Source organism: Ursus americanus, unplaced genomic scaffold (genome assembly GCF_024610735.1).
Source record: "Ursus americanus isolate L20-20 unplaced genomic scaffold, mUrsAme1.1.p SCAF_65, whole genome shotgun sequence".
NCBI classification, from domain to species: domain Eukaryota; kingdom Metazoa; phylum Chordata; class Mammalia; order Carnivora; family Ursidae; genus Ursus; species Ursus americanus.
This window is the reverse complement of record NW_028273647.1, coordinates 520250-541620: the sequence shown is the minus strand read 5'-3', so window position 1 is coordinate 541620 and position 21371 is coordinate 520250. Positions and strand designations below refer to the sequence as shown.

The 21371-nt window shown below is 43.6% G+C and overlaps 1 protein-coding gene across 2 annotated transcripts in view; it reads left to right on the top strand.

The window, feature by feature from the left end:
• The window catches only part of LOC123786219 (focal adhesion kinase 1-like), a 109301-nt gene that overhangs the window by 36642 nt on the left and 51288 nt on the right, over positions 1 to 21371 (top strand). Inside the window, exon 5 of one of the 2 annotated variants that reach the window (XM_087860454.1) lies at positions 20227 to 20453. The exons of the other annotated variant lie outside the window; for it this stretch is intronic. Within the exon in view, the coding sequence (XP_087716580.1) occupies positions 20259 to 20453 (195 nt within the window). The 5' untranslated portion in view covers positions 20227 to 20258. The remainder of the gene's footprint in view (positions 1 to 20226; positions 20454 to 21371) is intronic. 2 annotated transcript variants of the gene reach the window in all.

The following is a 21371-nucleotide window of genomic DNA, read 5'->3' as shown; positions in this document are numbered from 1 at the left end:
TTTGCTTTGTTTTGTTTTTAAGATTTTATTTATTTATTTTGTCAGAGAGAGAACCCAAGCAGGGGGAGGGACAGGCAGAGGGAGAAGCAGGCTCCTTGCCGATGTGGGACTTGATCCCAGAACCCTGGATCATGACCTGAGCCGAAGGCAGACACTTAACTTACTGAGCCACCCAGGCGCCCCCCAAAATAAGGTTATTATGAGGATTAAATTATTTCATTTTTAAGTTCTTAGAACAGTCCTGGCATGGTAATGTTGCATCAACAATTACCTACAGAAACCTCTGGAAGCCCTGAGTCTAGATGCAAACCTTCCTGTCTCAGGAGCAGCTTTTACCATGATGAGGTCCAGGTCAGTGTTTGTATAGTAGGGAAATTGCTCTTTTATTAGGCACAGCAGTTTAACTCCACATTGGGAGTCTTTGTCATTATGCTGTTTTGCTTTTGCAAAATGCTCGCCAAAGAAAGAACCTATGGAAATATTTTCCCAAAGGTAAATTTACGTCTCTTTCTTAGGAGTACAAAGACTCTGTTATAGCTGTGAAATTATAGGGTTTTTTTGGAAGACTTCAAAGAGCCCCAGTCAGAATATCAGATGCCTCCCCCTTCACCCCCCAGCCTGAGAGCAGATGGGGTCCACCAAGCCTTATTCCCTTTCCCAGAGTAAGCTTCCAGAAGTCCAGCTCCCTGCTCCCCACTCCTTGACTCCAGGCAGGAAGCATCTCCATTCGCATGAGTTCAGGCATGTGGGGCTGTATTGTTCCCAGTAACAAATACCAAACTGAAGTAACTCTTCTGTTTCTTGCTCATCCTCATTCCTCTGACAGTTTCTGCCCCTCTTGTGTTCTATATCTCCATGGAATGGTATCACTTTTCCACTCAGTTACCTGAGCAAGAAAAATGGTTGCTGACTTTCCTTTAATTGTATGTGGGCAATCTAGTCACTCCCTGTCCTCTTGATTTTTTTATAGCTCTCAAATCTTTCCACTTCTTGGGCCATAGTTAGTGCTGTCAGGATTATAACAGAAGCTTTCAGATTGGTCTGTATGGGCTTAATTGCTGCCCAGGTGCAAATCCTAAGACCGTTCAGGCTCCCCACCTGCCTCTGGAGCTGGGCCTTGTCTAGCTTCTCTGCTGTTTGAATTAAAGCCGTGTTGACCTTTGCATTGACTCCCTGGATCACTAACGTACACCTGCAGCCATGTCTTTTGTTGGGTGTAACTTTAGACGTACCCATTCTCAAGATCCCGGCTTGGAACTCATATTCTGGGAACTCGACCATGCCCCATGTCTGGGCGGTACCTGTTTTCCCGGCATCACCCCTAACACCATGTTCTTCATGTACTTGTCTGTGCTGGTCTTTCTTATAAGGGCCATAGGGGCAGGGGCTATTTCCTGTGTCCTGCTCTGTCCTGATGACCAGTCTGTCTCTTTCCTAGTATCAGTCTGTCCTGATACCCTGATGCCCAGGAAAGCACCTTATAGTCTACTATAATACGTTTTGGTTGGGGCGAGGGGATGAATGAGTAGGTGGGAAGTAAATAAATACAGTAAAGAAAATTAGAACGTTTCTTTGTTTTGATACAGGTACCTAATGTTGTGGCTCCCAGACAAAACTTGCATAGGGATCTCATGGTAGTTTTGTTGAAGTACAGATTCTTTTTTTTGTTTTTTTTTAAGATTTTATTTATTGGAGAGAGTAAGCGCACAAGCGAGAGCACGAGTAGAGGGGAGAGGCAGAAGCAGCCCGCCGAGCAGGGCACCTGACTCCAGGCTCGATCCCAGGACCCCGGGACCATGACCTGAGCCAAAGGCAGATGTTTCACCAACTGAGCCCCCCCCCCCCCGAGGCGTTTCTAAAGCACAGACTCTTCTTAAGTAGGTTTGTGGTAGGTCTCTTACAGCCTCTTGATGATAGGATGCCTGTGCTGCTAGTCCGTGGACCGTCCTCGGATTGGCGGGTGTCTAGTGCGGAAGGGAAAGACAGACTGTGAGCCAGCACAGGGAGTCGCAGGGTCTGGGGCAAGTCGTGCAGCCGCTCACTGTCTGCGCCCCCAGATGAGGCTACTCCTGGGAGCTGCCGTGTGGGGTGGGGTTGCGGATCAGACCCTCAGACTGAGCACATCAGTTCCTGCTGCCTGGTGGACAAGTGTTCATGACCAAATGAATCATTGGCATTGGCTTCCTCGTTGTGTATGTAGCACATTCTAGATCACATTGTCTTTGTATATGTTTTTATATTCAATCCGTGTGATAGTCCTGTGAAGTCACTGCTGTCCTGCTGTCACCACACTGGTGTTCACAACTAGGTTAAATGTCCTGTTGGCATGTTAACCGCATGTCCGTGGAGCTGGATTTGAAGCCAGCCCAGACCTCTGTCTCAGCACTGTGATACCGTAGCCCCTCCTAACTTAATTTTTCACACTAAGTTCTGGAGTTAGTTTTAAGAGACTGAAATGTTAAGATGATGATCCAAGCCCATTAAAAACATTAATTTTTTCTTTGTGAACCACTGGACAGGACTATTTTAATGAACGAATGAATTCAAATACCCAAATGTTCAAGGGGAGTTCCATGGAGAATTTGGAACTTTTTCTCCGCACGAGTTCTGGCAAATTCTAGTTGTCCTGACTCTCTGTTCTTCTTGAGCTCATCAGGCTCTGTTTGGGTTACCCTCCCTGCGCTGCTGTCCAGAAACTGCCCTCTGGCAGAGAGCCAGGTCTCACTCCATCTGTCCCCTCCTTCAGAGGTCATGGTGAGGTGCTGCGTGTGTCGGGGTAAAAGCAGCTGCTTCCCATGTTCTGTGTAGTTTTCTAGCTGCTTATTGAGGAGGGTGGTCCATCCAGACCCTGCTCCTCCCTCATTTTTATGTCTTCATTTTTCTCTCCTGTGTTGGGAGGGTTGATGTGTACTTGTTAGGATTTGTATTGGGATTACATTAAGTGAGTAATGTATATAAAAAACTGCTTAGCTGGCTAGCACATTGGCAATATTCAGTAAAAGGCTTTTTGTTTTTTACCTTATAATACTAGACTCAATTTTGCCTTTTTTTTTTTTTTTTAAGTAAACGCTACCCCCGATGTGGGCCTTGAACTCACAACCCTGAGATCGAGTCTCATGCTCTACAGATTGAGCCAGCCAGGCGCCCCAGGTTTTTTCTTATTTAGTAGAGGCTGAGTATATACTGTGTTCGAGTACAGTGAGATTTTAGTCATGTATTCAGTGAACATCTGCAAAACCTGACCTGACCTGTTTCCAGTTGGTATATCTGTTGTGTGGCTTTCATGTGCCATGCACAGGGCCAGCAGAAGTCCCTGCCTTCTCTGCAGGTGGGTCCCCATGTGTCTGCATTCTCCCTTTTCAGCAAAATGCCATGAGTTCCTTGCGTGTCCTGCCTGCACCTCCTTTCTTTATAAGCTCTGTGGAACTCCCTCTCAGCAGGCATTTCCTCCCTCCATCACTGCACTGGGGTGCAGAGAGAGGTTCTTCCTTTGACCAGGTCATGCGTTTGGCACCTCCTTCCTTGACTTGGTCTCTCAGCCTCTCGGTTTACCTCCTAGCCCACTGGCTGCAGCTTCTTCGTTTCCTCTGGTAACAAGAAGCTTTCCCTGTCTGTCTCTAGACATCACAGAGGGCTAGGCTCTGTTGTCACACCTCTTTCAAGTTGGAAAGTGCTTTCAGGGGAACAGACATGACGCTTCAGCATCTGTAACCCTCCCAGGGCTCAGGGATCCAGTACAGGGTGCATTGCCTAGCAGGGCTCATCACAGGGGATCCAGGAGCCAAGCTTGAAGCATTACTAAGAACAGGAGGTAGCAAGGAAATGGGGGAAGCATGAGAGCCCTGTTAGGGAAGACTGCTCTGGAGTACGGCCGTGGAACATGGCGAGGAGAACGTGGGTGCTTGAAGCCGGTGTAGGCCAAGTGCTCACGCCTGTAGAGAAGAGGTTCCGGAGGAGCACCCTGCCCCCGGCTACAAGCGTGATTTTTCTGCTCTTCGAAGGCCTCGTATTGAGATAGTTTCTTTGTAAGGAAAGTGTTTGGATGCAGTGTGCACAATGATAGATACAAGCTCAGAAATGTTGCAGTGCTGGAGGAATTAGTTATGTACGTTTTCTGCATGGATTTTGAACGCCTGCATTAACTCTGTTTTATTTTACATTTTTAAACATATAATTCAATTATCAAGTAATATTACAGAAAAATACTTTAGCTGTGTTTCTTTCCTCTGGGAGATTTGCAATTAGTAACAAAGATGTGCTCGAGAATGTGTATCATTGATTGATGTGCTCAGTAGAAGTAATTAGGAACCAGGCATGGACCTCCTCAGCCTGGCTTTAAGGGGACAGCCCTTACTGCTGTGATTTCCAGGAAACCTGGGGGTCCTGTCGTGTGACACAGACACACCAATCCAGCCTCCCACCGGCCGTCCACCCATTCTATCTGGCCATACTTCCTCTATTTCTTTTCATCACGTTAGCTACCATTGATTGAGTGATAAGGAAAAAGATGTCTTCCTGACTTCTTCTTCCCATTGCCAGTCAGTCCCGGGGAAGCTGCAGTAGGAAGCCCCATTACAGGATGTGCCAGATTTCTCTGGCCTTTCCTGCCATAGGTGTGACAAGATGTGCCGCACCCATCAGGGTACACTCTTTTACTCCTAGTGTGGGGACTACAGTAGTTGTGTGTGTGCACGCGCATGTGTGCATACTGAGGAAAGTGGGCTGCTTCCCCCAGGTCGAGGGTTTCAGGGGCAGAGAACATTGTTAGGTGGGGGTGAAAGGGCTCCCTAGTGTTTAGATGTATGGTGTACCTTAACTGAAAGGACTTCAGAGCCCCAGTGTCACACTGTCACCACCTGGCCATGGAGGAGACTTATGTCCTTGGAACATGCAGCGTCTTTCATCTTAGACTTTTATGTCGCTGTAACCAGGCAAGCACCACCCACCTCTAGCAGTTGAGGTGGAAATGAAATTAAACGAGATGACCTATGTCCTCCTTGCATGTAGAGTCACCCAGGAAGTAGTAATTTTGTTTATAATGAGTGTTGGCAGTGGCAGACATTTGCCTCCGTTGATTGGACTGTTGGTCTTAGAGCTGGGGTCCAAGTTTGAGTTTTAGGGGATCCATGAACTTTTCAATCATATACAAAATTTTGTGTTTTTATGTATATGCATTTTCTCTTGAAAATGTTCATATTTTTCAACAGATTCTCAAAGATCTCTGTCATATGTATGTCAGTACGTGTGTAAAGAACTCCTTTCATAGAAGATGGTAAATGAATGGTAATTTGGTATTTGCAAGCATCATTCATTTTACCTGTTTTGCACAATAACATGTTCATGTACAATTAGAAGAGAGGCCTAGGCAGAAACGTAAAAATCAAGAACAGTTGCCGTTTATGAAATGTGCCCACGTGAATCGTTTCTTTGCTAGGTTGATAATTGTGGCTCAGGCAGTTGATTTTAGCCAGTGCATTTGGCATGGCATGTTGCTTTTGGTCATTTGTCTTCTGGGAAAAATTTTTGTTCTCATTTTGTAAATAAATGTGTGTGTGTGTGTGTGTGTGTGTACTGTAAAATGCATACATCTTGTGTATCCTGGTGTAGGTTTAACTACTACCTTCCATATCTGTTTACAACGTCACCAGCCCCAGCAGCCTCCCTCATGGTTCCTTTCAATCAATATCCCTGGGAAGGTGACCAACATTTTGATTTCTGTCACCATGACTCTGTTTTGCCTATTTATCATAATGTCCGTGAAATTCATCCAAGTTGTTGCATGTAGCACTTCCTCATTTTTCATTGCTATATAGTATTCCATTTAAGAATATACCACAATTTGTTTTATTACTGATGGATTGTTGGGTTGTTTCCAGTTTTGAGCTATGTGAATGGCGCCGCTATGAATACTGCATGCGTCTTTTTTTTTTTTTTTTTAAAGATTTTATTTATTTTTGACAGAGACAGCGAGAGAGGGAACACAAGCAGGGGGAGTGGGAGAGGAAGAAGCAGGCTCTTAGCGAAGGAGCCCGATGTCGGGCTCGAACGCAGAACGCTGGGATCATGCCCTGAGCCGAAGGCAGATGCTTAACCGCTGCGCTACCCAGGCGCCCCCTGCATGCGTCTTCTGGTGGCCCTGCGCCTGGGTGTCTCTTCGGCATGTACCTAAGAGTGAAGTGGCTGCTTGTAGTGTGTGTCCCGGTGCTCTCCAGCTGTAGCAGAAATCGTTTCCGACATGCCTGTATCAGATTATAGCCCAGCTACCAGCATAGAAAAGCTCTATTTGCTCCACATCTTTGCCACGCTTATTAGCATTGTTGGTGTTTAAGATTTTGGAGCCATAGAAAAACTATACTTAAAAAAAATAAATTTTAAAAATGGAGATAAATTTCACATAACAGAATTTCACATGTGACGTGAAATTCTCCATGTGGTTTTAAGTATACACACAGGGTTGTGCGACCATCGCCGCTGTCCGGCTCCGTCACCCCAAAAAGAGACCCAATACCCATAGCCAGGCACTCCCCATCTCCCTTCCTCCAGCCTCTGGCAAGCACGTACCTGCTTTCTGTCCCCTTGGATTTGCCTCTTCTGGGATTGTCATATACATGGATCCTGCAACCTACGGCCTTTTGTCTGGCTTCTTTGACTTATCCCAGTGACGTCAAGGTTTATCCATGGTGTAGTGGTACCAGGACTTTGTCCTTGTTATGGCTGAATGCTCTTCTGCTCTGTTGTATGGATAGGCCAGTTTGTTTCAGCATTCATATCACTAAATGTTATTGTTCTGTTAGAATAGAGAAGATGGAAATTATTAAGCAGCACCTTTACATTTGTGTCTTGATCTGACCTCTGGCTGATTGGCTGCAGTTTATCGAAGTTTGCTTGGAGCACATGGATGGCGTCTGGGAGGCAGCCTCAGTTCCCTGCGGGTGCTCCTAGAAACAGTGCAGTGTGCGTGACATGTTCCTCTAGTGGGTGACTTCGGCTAGTGGCCTCTTGGAGGCCCTTCTTCTTTAGTTAGGCCACTTCTGGGCCATTTTCCTCATCATGGTTTCTCCAGACCACCTTTTTATCCATTTCGGTTCCTTTTGTTACTGTAGCGTTAATTGGATCTTAGCTCAGCACAGTGGCTTTGTTACAATATTTAAATATCTAGCTACCTAACACAGAAGAAGATGCTAACACAACAGTCACGAGAAACTGGGGGAACCTTCATTATGGCTGGTTTTCTAGTTCGCTTAAGGCCTGAGAGAAAAAGTCTCTTGGATCAGGTTGGTCCGTCTTGGATAACAAAGTGGACTTTTTTTCCCCTCGAATCCGTCAGTTATTTCCCCTTTTCTAAATTATTGACCCGGTATACCTGCTGTACAGTTCCGCCTTGGCTATCCAGTGAATGGTCGAGAATGACTATAACATCTAAGCCTGTGAGCCGATGAACTTTTGCTGGTGAGGTGAGCCCTTAGAGCTTGGGCTGGTGTCGTGTTCCGTGGGCCGTAGCTACCGGTAACATGGTCCCGTGCTCTCGGCTGGGAGCTCCGAGCCGGCGTAGAGACCCTCCTACAGACCGGGGAACTGCAGGGTTTCAGACCCTCCGACCGTTACTAAATACAAGGAACTGCAGAGTTCATTTGATCAGGTACGCTGGGGGCGATCACCTGGTTCCACAAAGAATAGTTGGGTGGTTATGTTTTGAGAGGGTATACATCTATTGCATGTGATACCTGGCTTTTAACAGTCAGTCTGTAATTAAATTGGTCTCGGTGGGGCATACAGATACCCTGAGAGAATTTAAATAGAGCCATACTAGTGTCGGTGTAGTTCTCTGAGGAAGGCTGCTGGCCCAGACTGTTGATCCTCGGGGTCACGTGTTCTCCCGATTCCTCAGAGTACCTGAGCTCCGTTGGGGCTCAGGGAAATACCAGTATTGTTGGTTAGTTAGTGGCGCCTGGAGCCTAGTTTAGGTGTCTTGGGGTTAATAATATTCTGGTATCGGAGGTGAAAGGAAATGTGATTCTTAGATTTGGGGTGAAGTACAGTACCATTTGTGTTCCTAGCTTCAGTTCTAAGGTCCTTGTTAGAAAGTTGTAGGGATAGAGAATCAAATAGACAGTTGGACAGATTGTCCGCTAATGTGCTTGTTTTGGAAAGACAGGGAAAGGGAAAGATAGTAGGAGGGCAGAGAGGACTGGAACGGTCACTGAACAGGTTAGTAGACTGAGCCAACATAAGATAAAGATGTCTAGTATCTGTGAGTTTTGGTAGGGTCAGTTGGGTTATCTGATTGAAGTCCTTCTGGCTTCATGATATCGAACTGGACAACTGTTTCATGATACTGGAAATAGTAGAAACATAAGACCTGCTTGTTGTGTGTAGGGCCTCCAGGATTCTCCTTTTACCTTCACAGGTGTTAGTACAGGCTTCAGGCTTTAAATGGGAGGACATATGCCTGTTAGAGCCATCAGTGCAGCCACCCGAGCACACAGAGGTGGCTTCCGTAACATAGCAATCAGAAGTTTAGAAATCCAGGGGCACCTGGGTGGCTCAGATGGTTGAATGTCCAGCCCTTGGTTTCCGCTAAGTTCCTGGTCTCATGGGTCATGGGATTGAGCCCGGCAATGAGTCCTGCATCCCTCCTCATGTTGGGCTCTGCGCTCAGCAGGGAGTCTGTGTGAGATCCTCTCTCTCCCTCTGCCCTCTCCCCACCCTGCTCACATGTTTCCCTCCCTCCCCTTCCCTCCCTCTCTCAAATAAATGAATACATCTTTAAAAAAAATTAGGAAATCCAGCACAGGGTATGCCTTAATTATTTTTAATATTCTAAATTGACAAAGCAGTTGTATAGTTTTGGGTTTTGTCAAGTACAAAAAATGAGAAGGGCTTAGCAATGTTAGAAATGTCCAATGTAGAAAGTTACTATAATATTCAGAAAGGAAAAGATCAGTTTTCCATCTGGATCCCAAGATAGAATCTCTTTCATATTTGTTTTAGGTGTTTAGCTAATTGGATCCATGGAAAAGGTTATTTCTGATTGTTTCTAAGTTTTCCTCCTTTTATAGATGACAGTGTTGGCCAGTGGCCACCTCTCTGTTTCTGAGTTTAAATATATACAAGTGGGGGCACCTGGGTGGCTCAGTTGGTCTGCCTTCGGCTCAGGTCATGGTCTCCGGGTTTTGGGATAGAGCCTCACATCAGGGTCTGCTTCTGTCTGTCCCCCGTGCCCCTACCCCCTCCTCCTCCCCCTGCTGTGCTCTCTCTTTCTTTCTGTCAAATCAATAAAATCTTTTTTTTTTTTAATGATTTTTTATTATATTATGTTAGTCACCATACAGTACATCCCCGGTTTCCGATGTAAGGCTCGATGATTCATTAGTTGCGTATAACACCCAGTGCAGCATGCAATACGTGCCCTCCTTACTACCCATCACCGGTCTATCCCATTCCCCCACCCCCCTCCCCTCTGAGGCCCTCAGTTTGTTTCTCATAGTCCATAGTCTCTCATGTTTCATTCCCCCTTCTGATTACCCCCCCTTTCTTTATCCCTTTCTTCCCCTACTGATCATCCTAGTTCTTATGTTCCATAGATGAGAGAAATCATATGATAGTTGTCTTTCGCTGCTTGACTTATTTCAGTTAGCATTATCTCCTCCAGTGCCGTCCATGTTGCAGCAAATGTTGAGAATTCGTTCTTTCTGATAGCTGAGTAATATTCCATTGTATATATGGACCACAACTTCTTAATCCAGTCATCTGTTGAAGGGCATCTCGGCTCCTTCCACGATTTAGCTATTGTGGACGTTGCTGCTATGAACATTGGGGTGCATATGGCCCTTCTCTTCACTACGTCTGTATCTTTGGGGTAAACACCCAGTAGTGCAATGGCTGGATCATAGGGTAGCTCAATTTTTAACTTTTTAAGGGACCTCCACACTGTTTTCCAGAGTGGCTGTACCAACTTGCATTCCCACCAACAATGTAGGAGGGATCCCCTTTCTCCACATCCTCTCCAACAATTGTTGTCTCTTGCCTTGTCTATTTTTGCCATTCTAACTGGCGTAAGGTTGTATCTCAGTGTGGTTTTGATTTGAATTTCCCTGATGGCTAATTATTTGGAACATTTTTTCATGTGTCTGTTAGCCATTTGTATGTCTTCATTGGAAAAGTATCTATTCATATCTTCTGCCCATTTTTTGATTTGTTTATTTGTTTCTCGTGTATTGAGTTTGAGAAGTTCTTTGTAGATCTTGGATACCAGTCCTTTATCTGTAGTGTCATTTGTAAATATATTCTCCCATTCTGTGGGCTGCCTCTTAGTTTTTTTGACTGTTTCCTTGGCTGTGCAGAAGCTTTTTATCTTGATGAAGTCCCATAAGTTCATTTTATCTTTTGTTTCTCTTGTTTGGGGATGTGTCATGAAAAAGGTTGCTTTGGCCAATGTCGTAGAGGTTGCTGCCTGTGTTCCCCTCTAGAATTTTGATGGATTCCTGTCTCACATCGAGGTCTTTCATCCGTTTGGAGTTTATTTTTGTGTATGGTGTGAGAGAGTGGTCAAGTTTCATTCTTTTGCATGTAGCTGTCCAATTTTCCCAGCACCATTTATTGAAGAGAGTGTCTTTTTCCCACCGGATGTTTTTTCTTGCTTTATCAAAGATTAGTTGCCCAAAGAGCCGAGGGTCCATTTCTGGGTTCTCTGTTCTGTTCCATTGGTCTATGTGTCTGTTTTTGTGCCAGTACCATGCTGTCTTTGTGATCACCACTTTGTAGTACAGCTCGAAATCCGGCATTGTGATGCCCCCAGCTTTGTTTTTCCTTTTCAACAGTTCCTTGGAGATTCGGGGCCTTTTTTGTTTCTATACAAATTTAAGGACTATTTGTTCCAGTTCTTTGAAAAATGTCCTCGGTATTTTGATCGGGAGAGCAGTGAAAGTGTAGATTGTTCTGGGTAGCATGGACATTCTAACTATGTTAATTCTTCCGATCCATGAGCATGGAATATTTTTCCATCTTTTTCTGTCTTCCTCAATGTCTTTCAAGAGTAATTTATAGTTTCTAGAATATAGGCCCTTTACGTCTCTGGTTAAGTTAATTCGAAGGTAACGTATGGTTTTTGGTGCTATTGTAAATGGGATGGATTCCCTCATTTCTCTTTCTTCGGTCTCGTTATTCGTGTATAGAAATGCAACTGATTTCTGAGCATTGATTTTGTATCCCGCCACGTTACTGAATTGCTCTATAACTTCTAATAGTTTGGGAGTGGCTTCTTTTGGGTTTTCCATATAGAGTATCATGTCATCTGCGAAGAGAGACATTTTGACTTCTTCTTTGCTTTTGGATACTTTTGATCCCTTTTTGTTGTCTGATTGCTGTTGCAAGGACTTCTAGTACTGTGTTGAATAATAGTGGCGAGAGTGGGCATCTTTGTCGTGTTCCTGATCTTAAGGGAAAGGCTTCCAGCTTTTCCCCATTGAGAATGATATTTGCTGTAGGCTTTTCATAGATGGCTTTTATGAGATTGAGAAATGTACCCTCTATTCCTACACTCTGAAGGGTTTTAATCAGGAAAGGATGCTGTATTTTGTCAAATGCTTTTTCGGCATCAATTGAGAGGATCATATGGTTCCTGAGTCTTTTCTTGTTGATATGATGTATCACGCTGATTGATTTGCGAATATTGAACCACGCTTGCATCCCAGGTATGAATCCCACTTGATCATGATGGAGAATCCTTTTAATGTACTGTTGGATTCTATTAGTAAGTATCTTATTGAGGATTTTGGCGTCCATATTCATTAGGGAAATCGGTCTGTCATTCTCCGTTTTGAGGGGGTCTTTGCCTGGTATGGGGATCAAGGTAATATTGGCCTCATAGAATGAGTTTGGTAGCTTTCCTTCTGTTTCTATTTTTTGAAATAGCTTTAGGAGAATAGGTATTATTTCTTCTTTGAATGGTTGGTAGAATTCCCCAGGAAAACCATCCGGGCCTGGAGTTTTGTTAATTGGAAGGTTGTTTATCACTGACTCAATTTCTTCATAATTAATTGGCCTGTTTAAGAAATCAATTTCTTCCTGTTTCAATCTTGGTAGTTAATAGGTTTCCAGGAAGGATTCCATCTCTTCCAGATTACTTAGTTTATTGGCATATAGCTGTTGATAAAAATTTCTAATAATCCTTCCAATTTCAATGGTGTTGGTCGTGACCTCTCCTTTTTTCATTCATAATTTTAATAATTTGGGTTCTTTCTCTTTTCTTTTGGATAAGTCTTGCCAGTGGTCTGTCAATTTTATTGATTCTGTCAAAGAACCAGCTTCTAGTCCTGTTGATCTGCTCTCCTGTACTTCTGGTTTCTGATTGATTGATTTCTGCTCTAATTTTGGTCAACTGCTTCCTCGTGAGTGGATTAGGCCTGTCCCTCTGTTGCTGTTCCAGCTTCTTGAGGTGAGAATATAAAAGCTGCATTTTAGATTTTTCTGTTCTTTTGAGTGAGGCTTGGATGGCTATGTATTTTCCCCTTAGGACTGCCTTTGCAGTATCCCATAGGTTTTGGACCGTTGTGTTTTCATTCTCGTTCGTCTCCATAAATTGTTTAAGTTGATTTTTGATTTCCTAGTTTATCGAGTCATTCCTGAGCAGGACGGTTCTTAGTCTCCAAGTGTTTGAGTTTCTTCCAAATTTTTCCTCTGGTTGAGTTCCAATTTCAGAGCGTTGTGGTCTGAGAATATGCAGGGGATAATTTCAATCTTTTGGTATCGATTGAGACCTGTTTTGTGTCCCAGAACATGGTGTATTCTTGAGAATGTTCCATGGGCATTAGAATAGAATGAGTATTCTTTGGTTCTGGGGTGTAGTGTTCTATATCTATCTATGAGGTCGAACTCGTCGAGTATGGCGTTCAAAGCCTTTGATTCTTTGCTTATTTTTTGCCAGGGTGTTCTGTCTATTTCTGATAGTGGAGTGTTGAGGTCCCCTACTATTAATGTATTTTTATCTATATGTCTCTTTATTCTGGTTAAGAGTTGGCTTGTGTATCTTGCTGCTCCCCTGTTGGGGTCATATATATTTATAATTGTCATATCCACTTGTTGAATACTTCCTTTAAGAATAATATAGTGCCCTTCTGCATCTCTAACTATAGTCTCTCGTTTAAAATCCAATCTATCTGATATGAGAATTGCTACCCCAGCTTTCTTTTGAGGTCCATTTGCGTGAACTCCATCCCCTTACTCTCAGTCTGAATGCATCTTTGGGTTTGAAATGAGTCTCTTGTAGACAGCAAATGGATGGGTCATTTCTTTTTATCCAATCTGCAACCCTGTGGTGTTTATGGGAGTGTTTAAACCATTTACATTGGCACTAAGAACTGAGAGATATGATTTTAATGATGCCATGTTGCCAGTAAAGTCTTTGTTTGTATTGGCTATGACTTTCTGTTCTGTATCACTCTTGGGGCCTTTCTACCTTTATAGAACCCCCCTTAGTATCTCCTGTAGGGCTGGTTTCGTGGTTACGAAATTGGTTAATGACTGGCGATTCTGAAATGTCTTTATTTCTCCATCAATTCTGAATGACAGCCTTGCTGGATAAAGGATTCTTGGCTGCATGTTTTTCTCTGAAAGAGCTTTAAAAATGCCCCCCCCCCACCCTTTTTCTCATTCCAGGTCTGTGTAGACAGGTCTGATGTAATTCTGATGCCTTTGCCTTGGTACGTGAGAAATTTCTTTGTCCTGGCCGCTTTCAATACTGTATCCTTGGATCTAATATTTGTGAAATGCACTCTGACGTGACATGGCATAGGTTTGTCGTGGTTGAGCTTGAGAGGGGTCCTCTCTGCCTCTTGGACACGAATGTTTGTTTCCCTTGCTAGATTAGGGGAGTTTTCAGCTACAATTTGTTCAAATATCTCTTCTAGACCTCTGTTTTTCTCCACCCCCTTGGGGATGCTGATGATTCTGACATTGGATCATTTCATTGAGTCAGTAATCTCCCATAACCTACATTCGTAAATAAATAAAATCTTTAAAACATAAATACATAAACAGAAGTAGGTTATGATGACTTAACTGCTGTGACTTAACTACACTTGTCACATTAACTTTAGATTTAAAACATGTTCATCTTAACAACACTTTGTTAATGTGGATTTTACAAATAACATATGTTTAAATTGGCTGAATTAAGTAAGACTGTATGTAACTCAGCACAGTTGTATTCTTTATATTTTGCCATTCCTCATTTCCTTAGGAATTTTTTTAAGTCTCCAAAAATTATTCACCAATTACTTTCAAGGTGTCGGTGTTAGCAGTCTTAGAAATTAATTTATAGTTGATATTAAAGACTAATGTTGAATATTTTCATGAGATATATAGCATTAAAATTTTTATAGTGATATCTCAAGTAAAGTAAATGATTTACATAGTTGCCATATTATCCGAAATCCAAAAAACAGTCTGTGTAATGAAGATATTAGTTGAATTGTTATGCCGGCAGTCCATGCTTTGCATGGTTCCAGTATGTACGAATATCAATTTCTGTGGCTTAAATAATGCCCGTCCTCAACAGAATGGTTCCGTTTTAGTTAACACAGGTATCACCTGTGGGCAATTGCATCAAGTACAGACTCGGTCTGCAGATCACTATAGAAACAACAGATGTGAAGTGTGACCAGCGGCCGGTCACGGTAGCTCTTTCCCAGTCTGCTGCTGACTGGCCACCCTGCGTCTGTAACTCAGTTTATACACAGACAGCAAATGTGTAGTCGTGGTGCCTTCTTGTTTGCCAGGGATAAACCCCTGTGACATTTTACAAAAATGGATCATCACAGGAGGGAATTGGACAACAAAGATGAGTTGCAGCGTTGAAGCAGGAAATGGTCACACTGGAAGTGAAATTGACCGGGCCGAGGTCCTGTGAAGCTGGTGACCGTGGAGCGGGAGCAGCCGAGCCCTCGGCTTGCATGAAGCCGCCCCAGGAACCAGCGGACTTAGTTGCGTTACTCTGGCCAGTGGACCCAGCAGTTATTTCAGCTCTTAAAGCCGGTGTGTGGAGTTTGGGCAGGCTCTGCGTGCTACAGCTGGAGGTGATGCGGACGCAGAAATCCCAGCCGTGCGGCGGGAAGTAACGGAGAGTGTAAGTGTGTGGTGTGCGGTGCGGCAGAAGCTTCCTGCGCCGTGCGGGTCACCGTGCAGCGTTCTGACTGAGACGGTCACAGAAGCACATAGCTGACTGTAGGAATGTTGACTTTGCTGTGGAGCCAGACTTTCTAGTTGTGTGGTCAGAGGAGCTTTGCAAATAAAGGTGAACTTATTGACAAGTGAGGAAGAGAGTTGTGAGAAAAAAGAGGATGTTCCGGAGGAGGAGATGTGGCAAGAAAGTTCGTAGCAGAGGCGCTTTCGGAGGTGGCTTACGACACTGAATGTACGAGGCTACGATGATGGAGGCTGACCCAAAACTTAGAAAGGAGCATGACAGTTTGCGAAGGCATTGGAAAGATACTTACTCCGTGTCTTTAGTCGTAGAGCGAGGGGAAGAAGAAGGCAAGTGCTGTTCAAACCACTTTTGTCAAGTCATCGTAGGCCCCACACTCCTGTGCAAAGCGAGAACCACCCGTGCTTCCTTTAGTTGGGATCCATGCGATATTAGTTATCTTTGCTGATAACAAGTCATCCCAACACTTAGTGGCTTAAAATGACAAGAATTATTTTGTTCCAATCTGTTGTCTGGACAGGGCTCCAGAGGGACAGCTGTTTCCATGTGGCGGGAGCTCAGGAGGCACAGCGGGCAGCCAGAGGGCCCACTCGGAGGCTGGCTCTGCCACGGGCCTCGGAACTCGATGCTGCCTGTCAGCGGGCAGCTCAGCTCAGGCTTTGGTTCTTGGAGCTCAGTTCTCGGGCTTCTTGCGCTTCTGGGTAGCATGTGGTTGGGTTTCATGAGCGAGCAGCCCAAGAGAACCAAGGGAACCTAGTTTGCCTCTTAATACCTGGCGCGGGATGTTTCTTAGGTGAGTCAGGAGCCCCCCCAGATGTGAGGGGAAGGAACGTGGCCTCCACCTGTGGAAGAGAGAGGCAGAGTCACACTGGAGCAGGAGGCACTTTCACAGTGACTTTTGGAAAATACAGGCCGTCACGTATTGATATAACATTAAATATTTAAGTAACGTTAGCTCTTTGTTAAGTAAAATCAATATTGGAAATTTAGTGTATTCAGATTAGACTCTTGATGAGAAGAGAAACCCAAATCTTGTATGAAAGAACAACATTTGGGAGAGGAAAGTTTTTACAGCAGTCTAGTTTGTTTAAGGATTTACTGTAACTAGGGTCATCACCAACTTCTTAAAAACTCTCCAAACTTGTTTATGTCTTAAGTTTTTAAAATTGAGCTGTATCAGTTTGCATTCTTTGCTCCTTCTCTCATAGCAGACATCTCAAGTTTTATTAAAGGGCTGGCATATTTCAAGGAGAATCAGTTTGCTGTCTTGGTGGGATCTTGGGGTGTTATAGTGAATATCATCTAGGGAACTCTGGGAGTTTTTTGCTTCCTCTCTTGCATCTGTGCTATTTTATGGAGTATTTATATCAGACTGTGGGGTGAGGCCCAGCTTGAACTCCAAGGTTTGTCAGCACCTTGTTTCCTCACACCCTGACTTGGGACTGCCCTACTTCTTTCAAGAGCAGAAAAGGTGTCTATCTCCTGTGTTCAAGGGAGAGCCGAGGCTCTGATAGTCAGCAGCGAGACTAGCATTCCATTTTAGGAAGCCCTGCCCTGCACCCCCCTCCCCCACCCTCCCCGCAGTGCTGCCTGGGGCAGTGTGCTGAGTGTCAGAGCTCTGATGCCTGAGCAGGTCTCAACTATGGAATGAGAAGTCCCAAGCGAGGCTTTTTGCTACACTTCCCCATTATCAGCATCCCCCAGCAGAGTGGTACATCTGTTGTAAGTGGTGAACCTACATGGACACATCAGTTATCGCCGAAGTCCACGGTTTACTGTCGGGGTCCCTCTTGTGGTGTACGTTCTGCGGGTTTGCACAGATATATAATGACATGTATCCTCATTATACTGTCCTACATAATCTTTTTGCTGCCTGAAAAGTCCTTTTTGCTCCACTTTTTCATCCTTGCCCCCCCCCCAAACTCTGCATCCACTGAAATTTTTACTGTCTCTGTGGGTTTGCCATTCCTAGAATGTCATATATTTGGAATCATATAGTGTGATCGGCTTCTCTCACTTAGTAATACGCATTGAAGGTTCCTCCAAGTCTTTTCATGGTTTGGTAGCTCATTGCTTTTTAGCACTAAATATTCCATTGCCTGGATAGACCACAGTGTTTTTTATCCTTTCACCTGCTGTAGGGTGTCTTGGTGGCTCCCGTGCTCTGACAGTGTGAAGAAGACTGCCGCAAACAAAGACCTCTGTTTGAGTGTTTAACCACCCTTGCCTTCCTCTGACGGATCCCTCTTGGTCATGATACATTATGAAATATTGCATGATGACATTTGCTGATCTTTTTTTTTTTTTTTTAAAGATTATTGCACCTGTGTTTGTAAGGAAGATTGATTCGTACCCTTTCTCATATTGTCCTTGACTGGTTTGGTGTCAGTGTTTTGCTGGTTTCATAAGATAAGTTGGGAAATGTTCCCTATTTGTTCAGTGGAAGAATTTCTGTAAGATTAATATTATCCTTCCTGAAATTATTGGAAGAATTCAGATATTCCTTTGTGGGAAGAATTTTAATTGCAGATTGACCATTTTTAACGGAATAGGTCTATTTAAATAGGCTTTATATTTATGGTTTTGGTTTCGTACAGCAGCAGTTTCTAATGGCTAGGGCTTAAGTTGTACTTTGTAAAGAATTGTGTATGCCCCATCTCAGGGTACCTGGGTGGCTCCGTCGGTTAGGTGTCCGCCTTCGGCTTTGGTCCTGATCCCAGGGTCCTGAGATCAAGCCCCAAGCTAGGCTTCCTGCTCACTGGGGAGCCTCCTCCTCCTTCTCCCTCTCCCTCTGCCCCTCCGCCAGCGTTTGTGCTCTCTCTTTCTCTGTTAAATAAATAAATAAAATCTTTTAAAAAAGAATTGTGTATGCATCTCAACTTTTATGTTCATTGACATAGTTCATGATATTCTTAATAATATCTGATATTCTATCATTACTTCCTATTATTAACATTCTGTTATCTGTTCTGCTTCATTCTTGCTGTCATTAGTTTTCGCCTTATCTTTTTTTTCCTTGATTAGTCTTGCTAGAGGTTTATCAGTTGCATTATTCTTGTTAAAGAAAAAAAACCAAACCTTGATTTTGTTCAACTTCCAAATTGTACTGTGAAATATGGATATTTAGATGATTAATTTCCAATCTTCATTTCTAATACATGCATTTAAGAGTATTGATCTTAGGGATGCCAGGCTGACTCAGTAGGTGGAACGTGCCACACTTGATCTCAGGGTTGTAAGTTCAAGCCCCAGGCTGGGTGTAGAGATGACTTAAAAATGAAGTCTTTAAAAAAAATAATAAAAGCGTAGATTTTATTCTAATGACAGCTCTGTCTGCATGTAGTATTGATCTTTCTTTTTAATTGTATTGTCGAATTGAGAATACTTTGAGTTTCTTTTTGGCTAATGGGTTACTTGAAATATGTTGCTTAATTTCCAAACGGTGATTTTTTTCCAGACAGTTGGTGATTTTTTAATTATTTTGTTGTTGTCCAGCTTTAATGCTAGAGACAGAATATACTTTTAATAATTTTAGTCCTTTGATATTTATTGAATCTTGCTCTTTCACCCGCCACGTGGTCAGTTTTAGTGACTGCCTCCTGTGCGTAGTTAGTGGGTACTTCTCTTGCGGAGGTGAATTGCGCTTGGGTGTAGTGCTTTCTGTTGGTTAGGTTGAGTTTGTCTGTCATGCTGTTCCCGTTTTGTCTGCTGGGCCCAGGTGGACTCCTAGTCTCTTCTGCCTGTCTTCAGCTTCACTGAGCTTCTAATGGCTCCCTTTGGGCTTGGTTTCAGGATTGGTAACTATCTTAAAGGGACAACTAGCGGAGTGTGTGGCTCAGTTCTCCACCCTGTCCTGCTCACCAGAGTCCTAGGGTCCCCATGCTCATAACTTGGTCTCTCACTGCCAAAAGCTCAGCTGGTTTCTCTCTCATTGGTGGCTTTTTCTTGGATCTTCAGGCTCTTGAAGGCCCAGAATTGGCAAATGCCCTTTGGGAAGAGGCAGCTGTTGTTCAGTGTCTCTTCATGTCTCCACCTATGTCCCCTGCTGTCCTGGTTGCCTCACAACATCTTGGACTCCAAACGTTGGTCTGTTTTTTTTTTTTTTTTTTTAAGATATTATATATTTATTCGACAGAGACAGAGACAGCCAGCGAGAGAGGGAACACAAGCAGGGGGAGTGGGAGAGGAAGAAGCAGGCTCATAGCAGAAGAGCCTGATGTCAGGCTCGATCCCACAACGCCGGGATCACGCCCTGAGCCGAAGGCAGACGCTTAGCCGCTGTGCCACCCAGGCGCCCCGTTGGTCTGGTTTTTAACCTGACTTTTCTCAGTGGGAGTGTTCATGTTGGCCAAGCTATTGCCCCACATTCAAATGGAAGTCTTCCTATCACACCGACAGACCAGACAGTGGTTGGTTTGTGCTTTCTGGTTTCGTTTTATTTTCAGTTGTGACTTGTCTGACTCTCCTGCTGAGGGACTGGATAAGTGGGAGGACTTGGTTTTAACTCTGGGGTTTTTGTCACCAGTGCCTAGTATGTGTCATGACCACTCATTGCATTTTTATTGTAGGAAGAAAGAACTTGCATCTCATGTATAGGTTTTCAGAAGTAGTCAGCAAAATTAACATATTTGGCTTTCCTGTGAGGTTTTCCCACAGATTTAAAGGCTATGATTTTAAAAGGGTGGACGGTGAGGTGACATTGTTCATAGATAACATGGTGAATGTTTGACAGAGCTAAAATAGGACTCCTGGTCTTTTAATTTGTTAAGAAAATTTAACAAATATTTGTTATGCTATCGTGAATTCGGTAGTGCTCTGGGTGCAGGAGAGTACAGCGATTATCTTGGTCAGTCAGGTCTCTGCTCTCCCGATGCTCACCTTCTGCATATGACATGACCATAGGGGAAGAACATAGAGCAGTGTTGTTAATATAAGGATCAGTATATCATGTTTTAATAGATTTTAACCACATTTTAATAGATTTCAAATATGGTACACTGACAGCTTTTTTTTCCCCCTTCTAGAGTATGACAGATACATAGCATCTAGCAAAATAATGGCAGCTGCTTACCTTGACCCAAACTTGAATCACACACCAAATTCGAGTACCAAAACTCACCTGGGTACCGGAGTGGAACGTTCCCCTGGGGCAATGGAGCAAGTGTTGAAGGTCTTTCATTATTTTGACAACAGCAGTGAGCCAGCTACTTGGGCCAGTATGATCAGGCATGGAGATGCTACCGATGTCAGGGTAAGTGCATTTTCCTGGGAGAGACCCTTCATGGACATTAAAGTTACATGGGCCTAGGTTAATGGCACACACCAAAAAAGATAAAAATTTTTATTCCCATATTACAGTGATGTTAACTTTTTCTTTATATTATTTATCCACTTAATATGTGACTGACAGAATTTTAATTGTAAAATATCTTAGGAAAATAATAACTGAATCATGTTATTCATATAATGCTATTGATGTTTTTCTCTCCTTTTTTTTTTTTTTTAAACTTTTTAGGACATAAGAGAACAAAGCAATTAAAACAATCTCTAATACTTAGGAAATAAATTATTTTCTATAAAGTGAATTTTGAAGGTATCTGCATGACTCCAGATAGGATAGGTTCTTCAAAAACTGATTGGTTCCACACACCAGGCATTTGTCAAGGTTCTGGGGATATAAAGGGTCCCTGCTTATACAGCTTACTGTCTACTGTGGTGGGGAGGAGACACCCATGGCCTTAGTTGCAGTGCAGAGTGTGCTTCCCAAGGCAATCCTGGTGGCGAGGTTGCCTGTGTGAGTAATGTTGAGTGTGGGTGGTAGCCTGTGGGCGGTCAGTGAGCATCGTGGCCAAGAGAGGTGAGAGGCGCTTCGTGGGCCAAGATTGCTGAGAGTGGGGGGTGAGAGGGTAGCGGTGTGGTTTCAGACAACTGAGTTCAGGACGCCAGTTTTCAGCAGGTGTTTACTTTGGCCAGGTGTTACAGAGAAACTGCTCCTTCCTTCCCTCTGCCTACTCCGTGTTCATCTCTAAGAAGGACAGTGTCCAATGCCAGGATGAACAGATACATCTTTTTCCCCCCCTTTCTTTTTATAATAATGAAGCTATTTAATCTGCTGCTCTTAAACTTATATGCCTTAAGTACTTTTAAGCAAATTAAAGGGATTGACAGA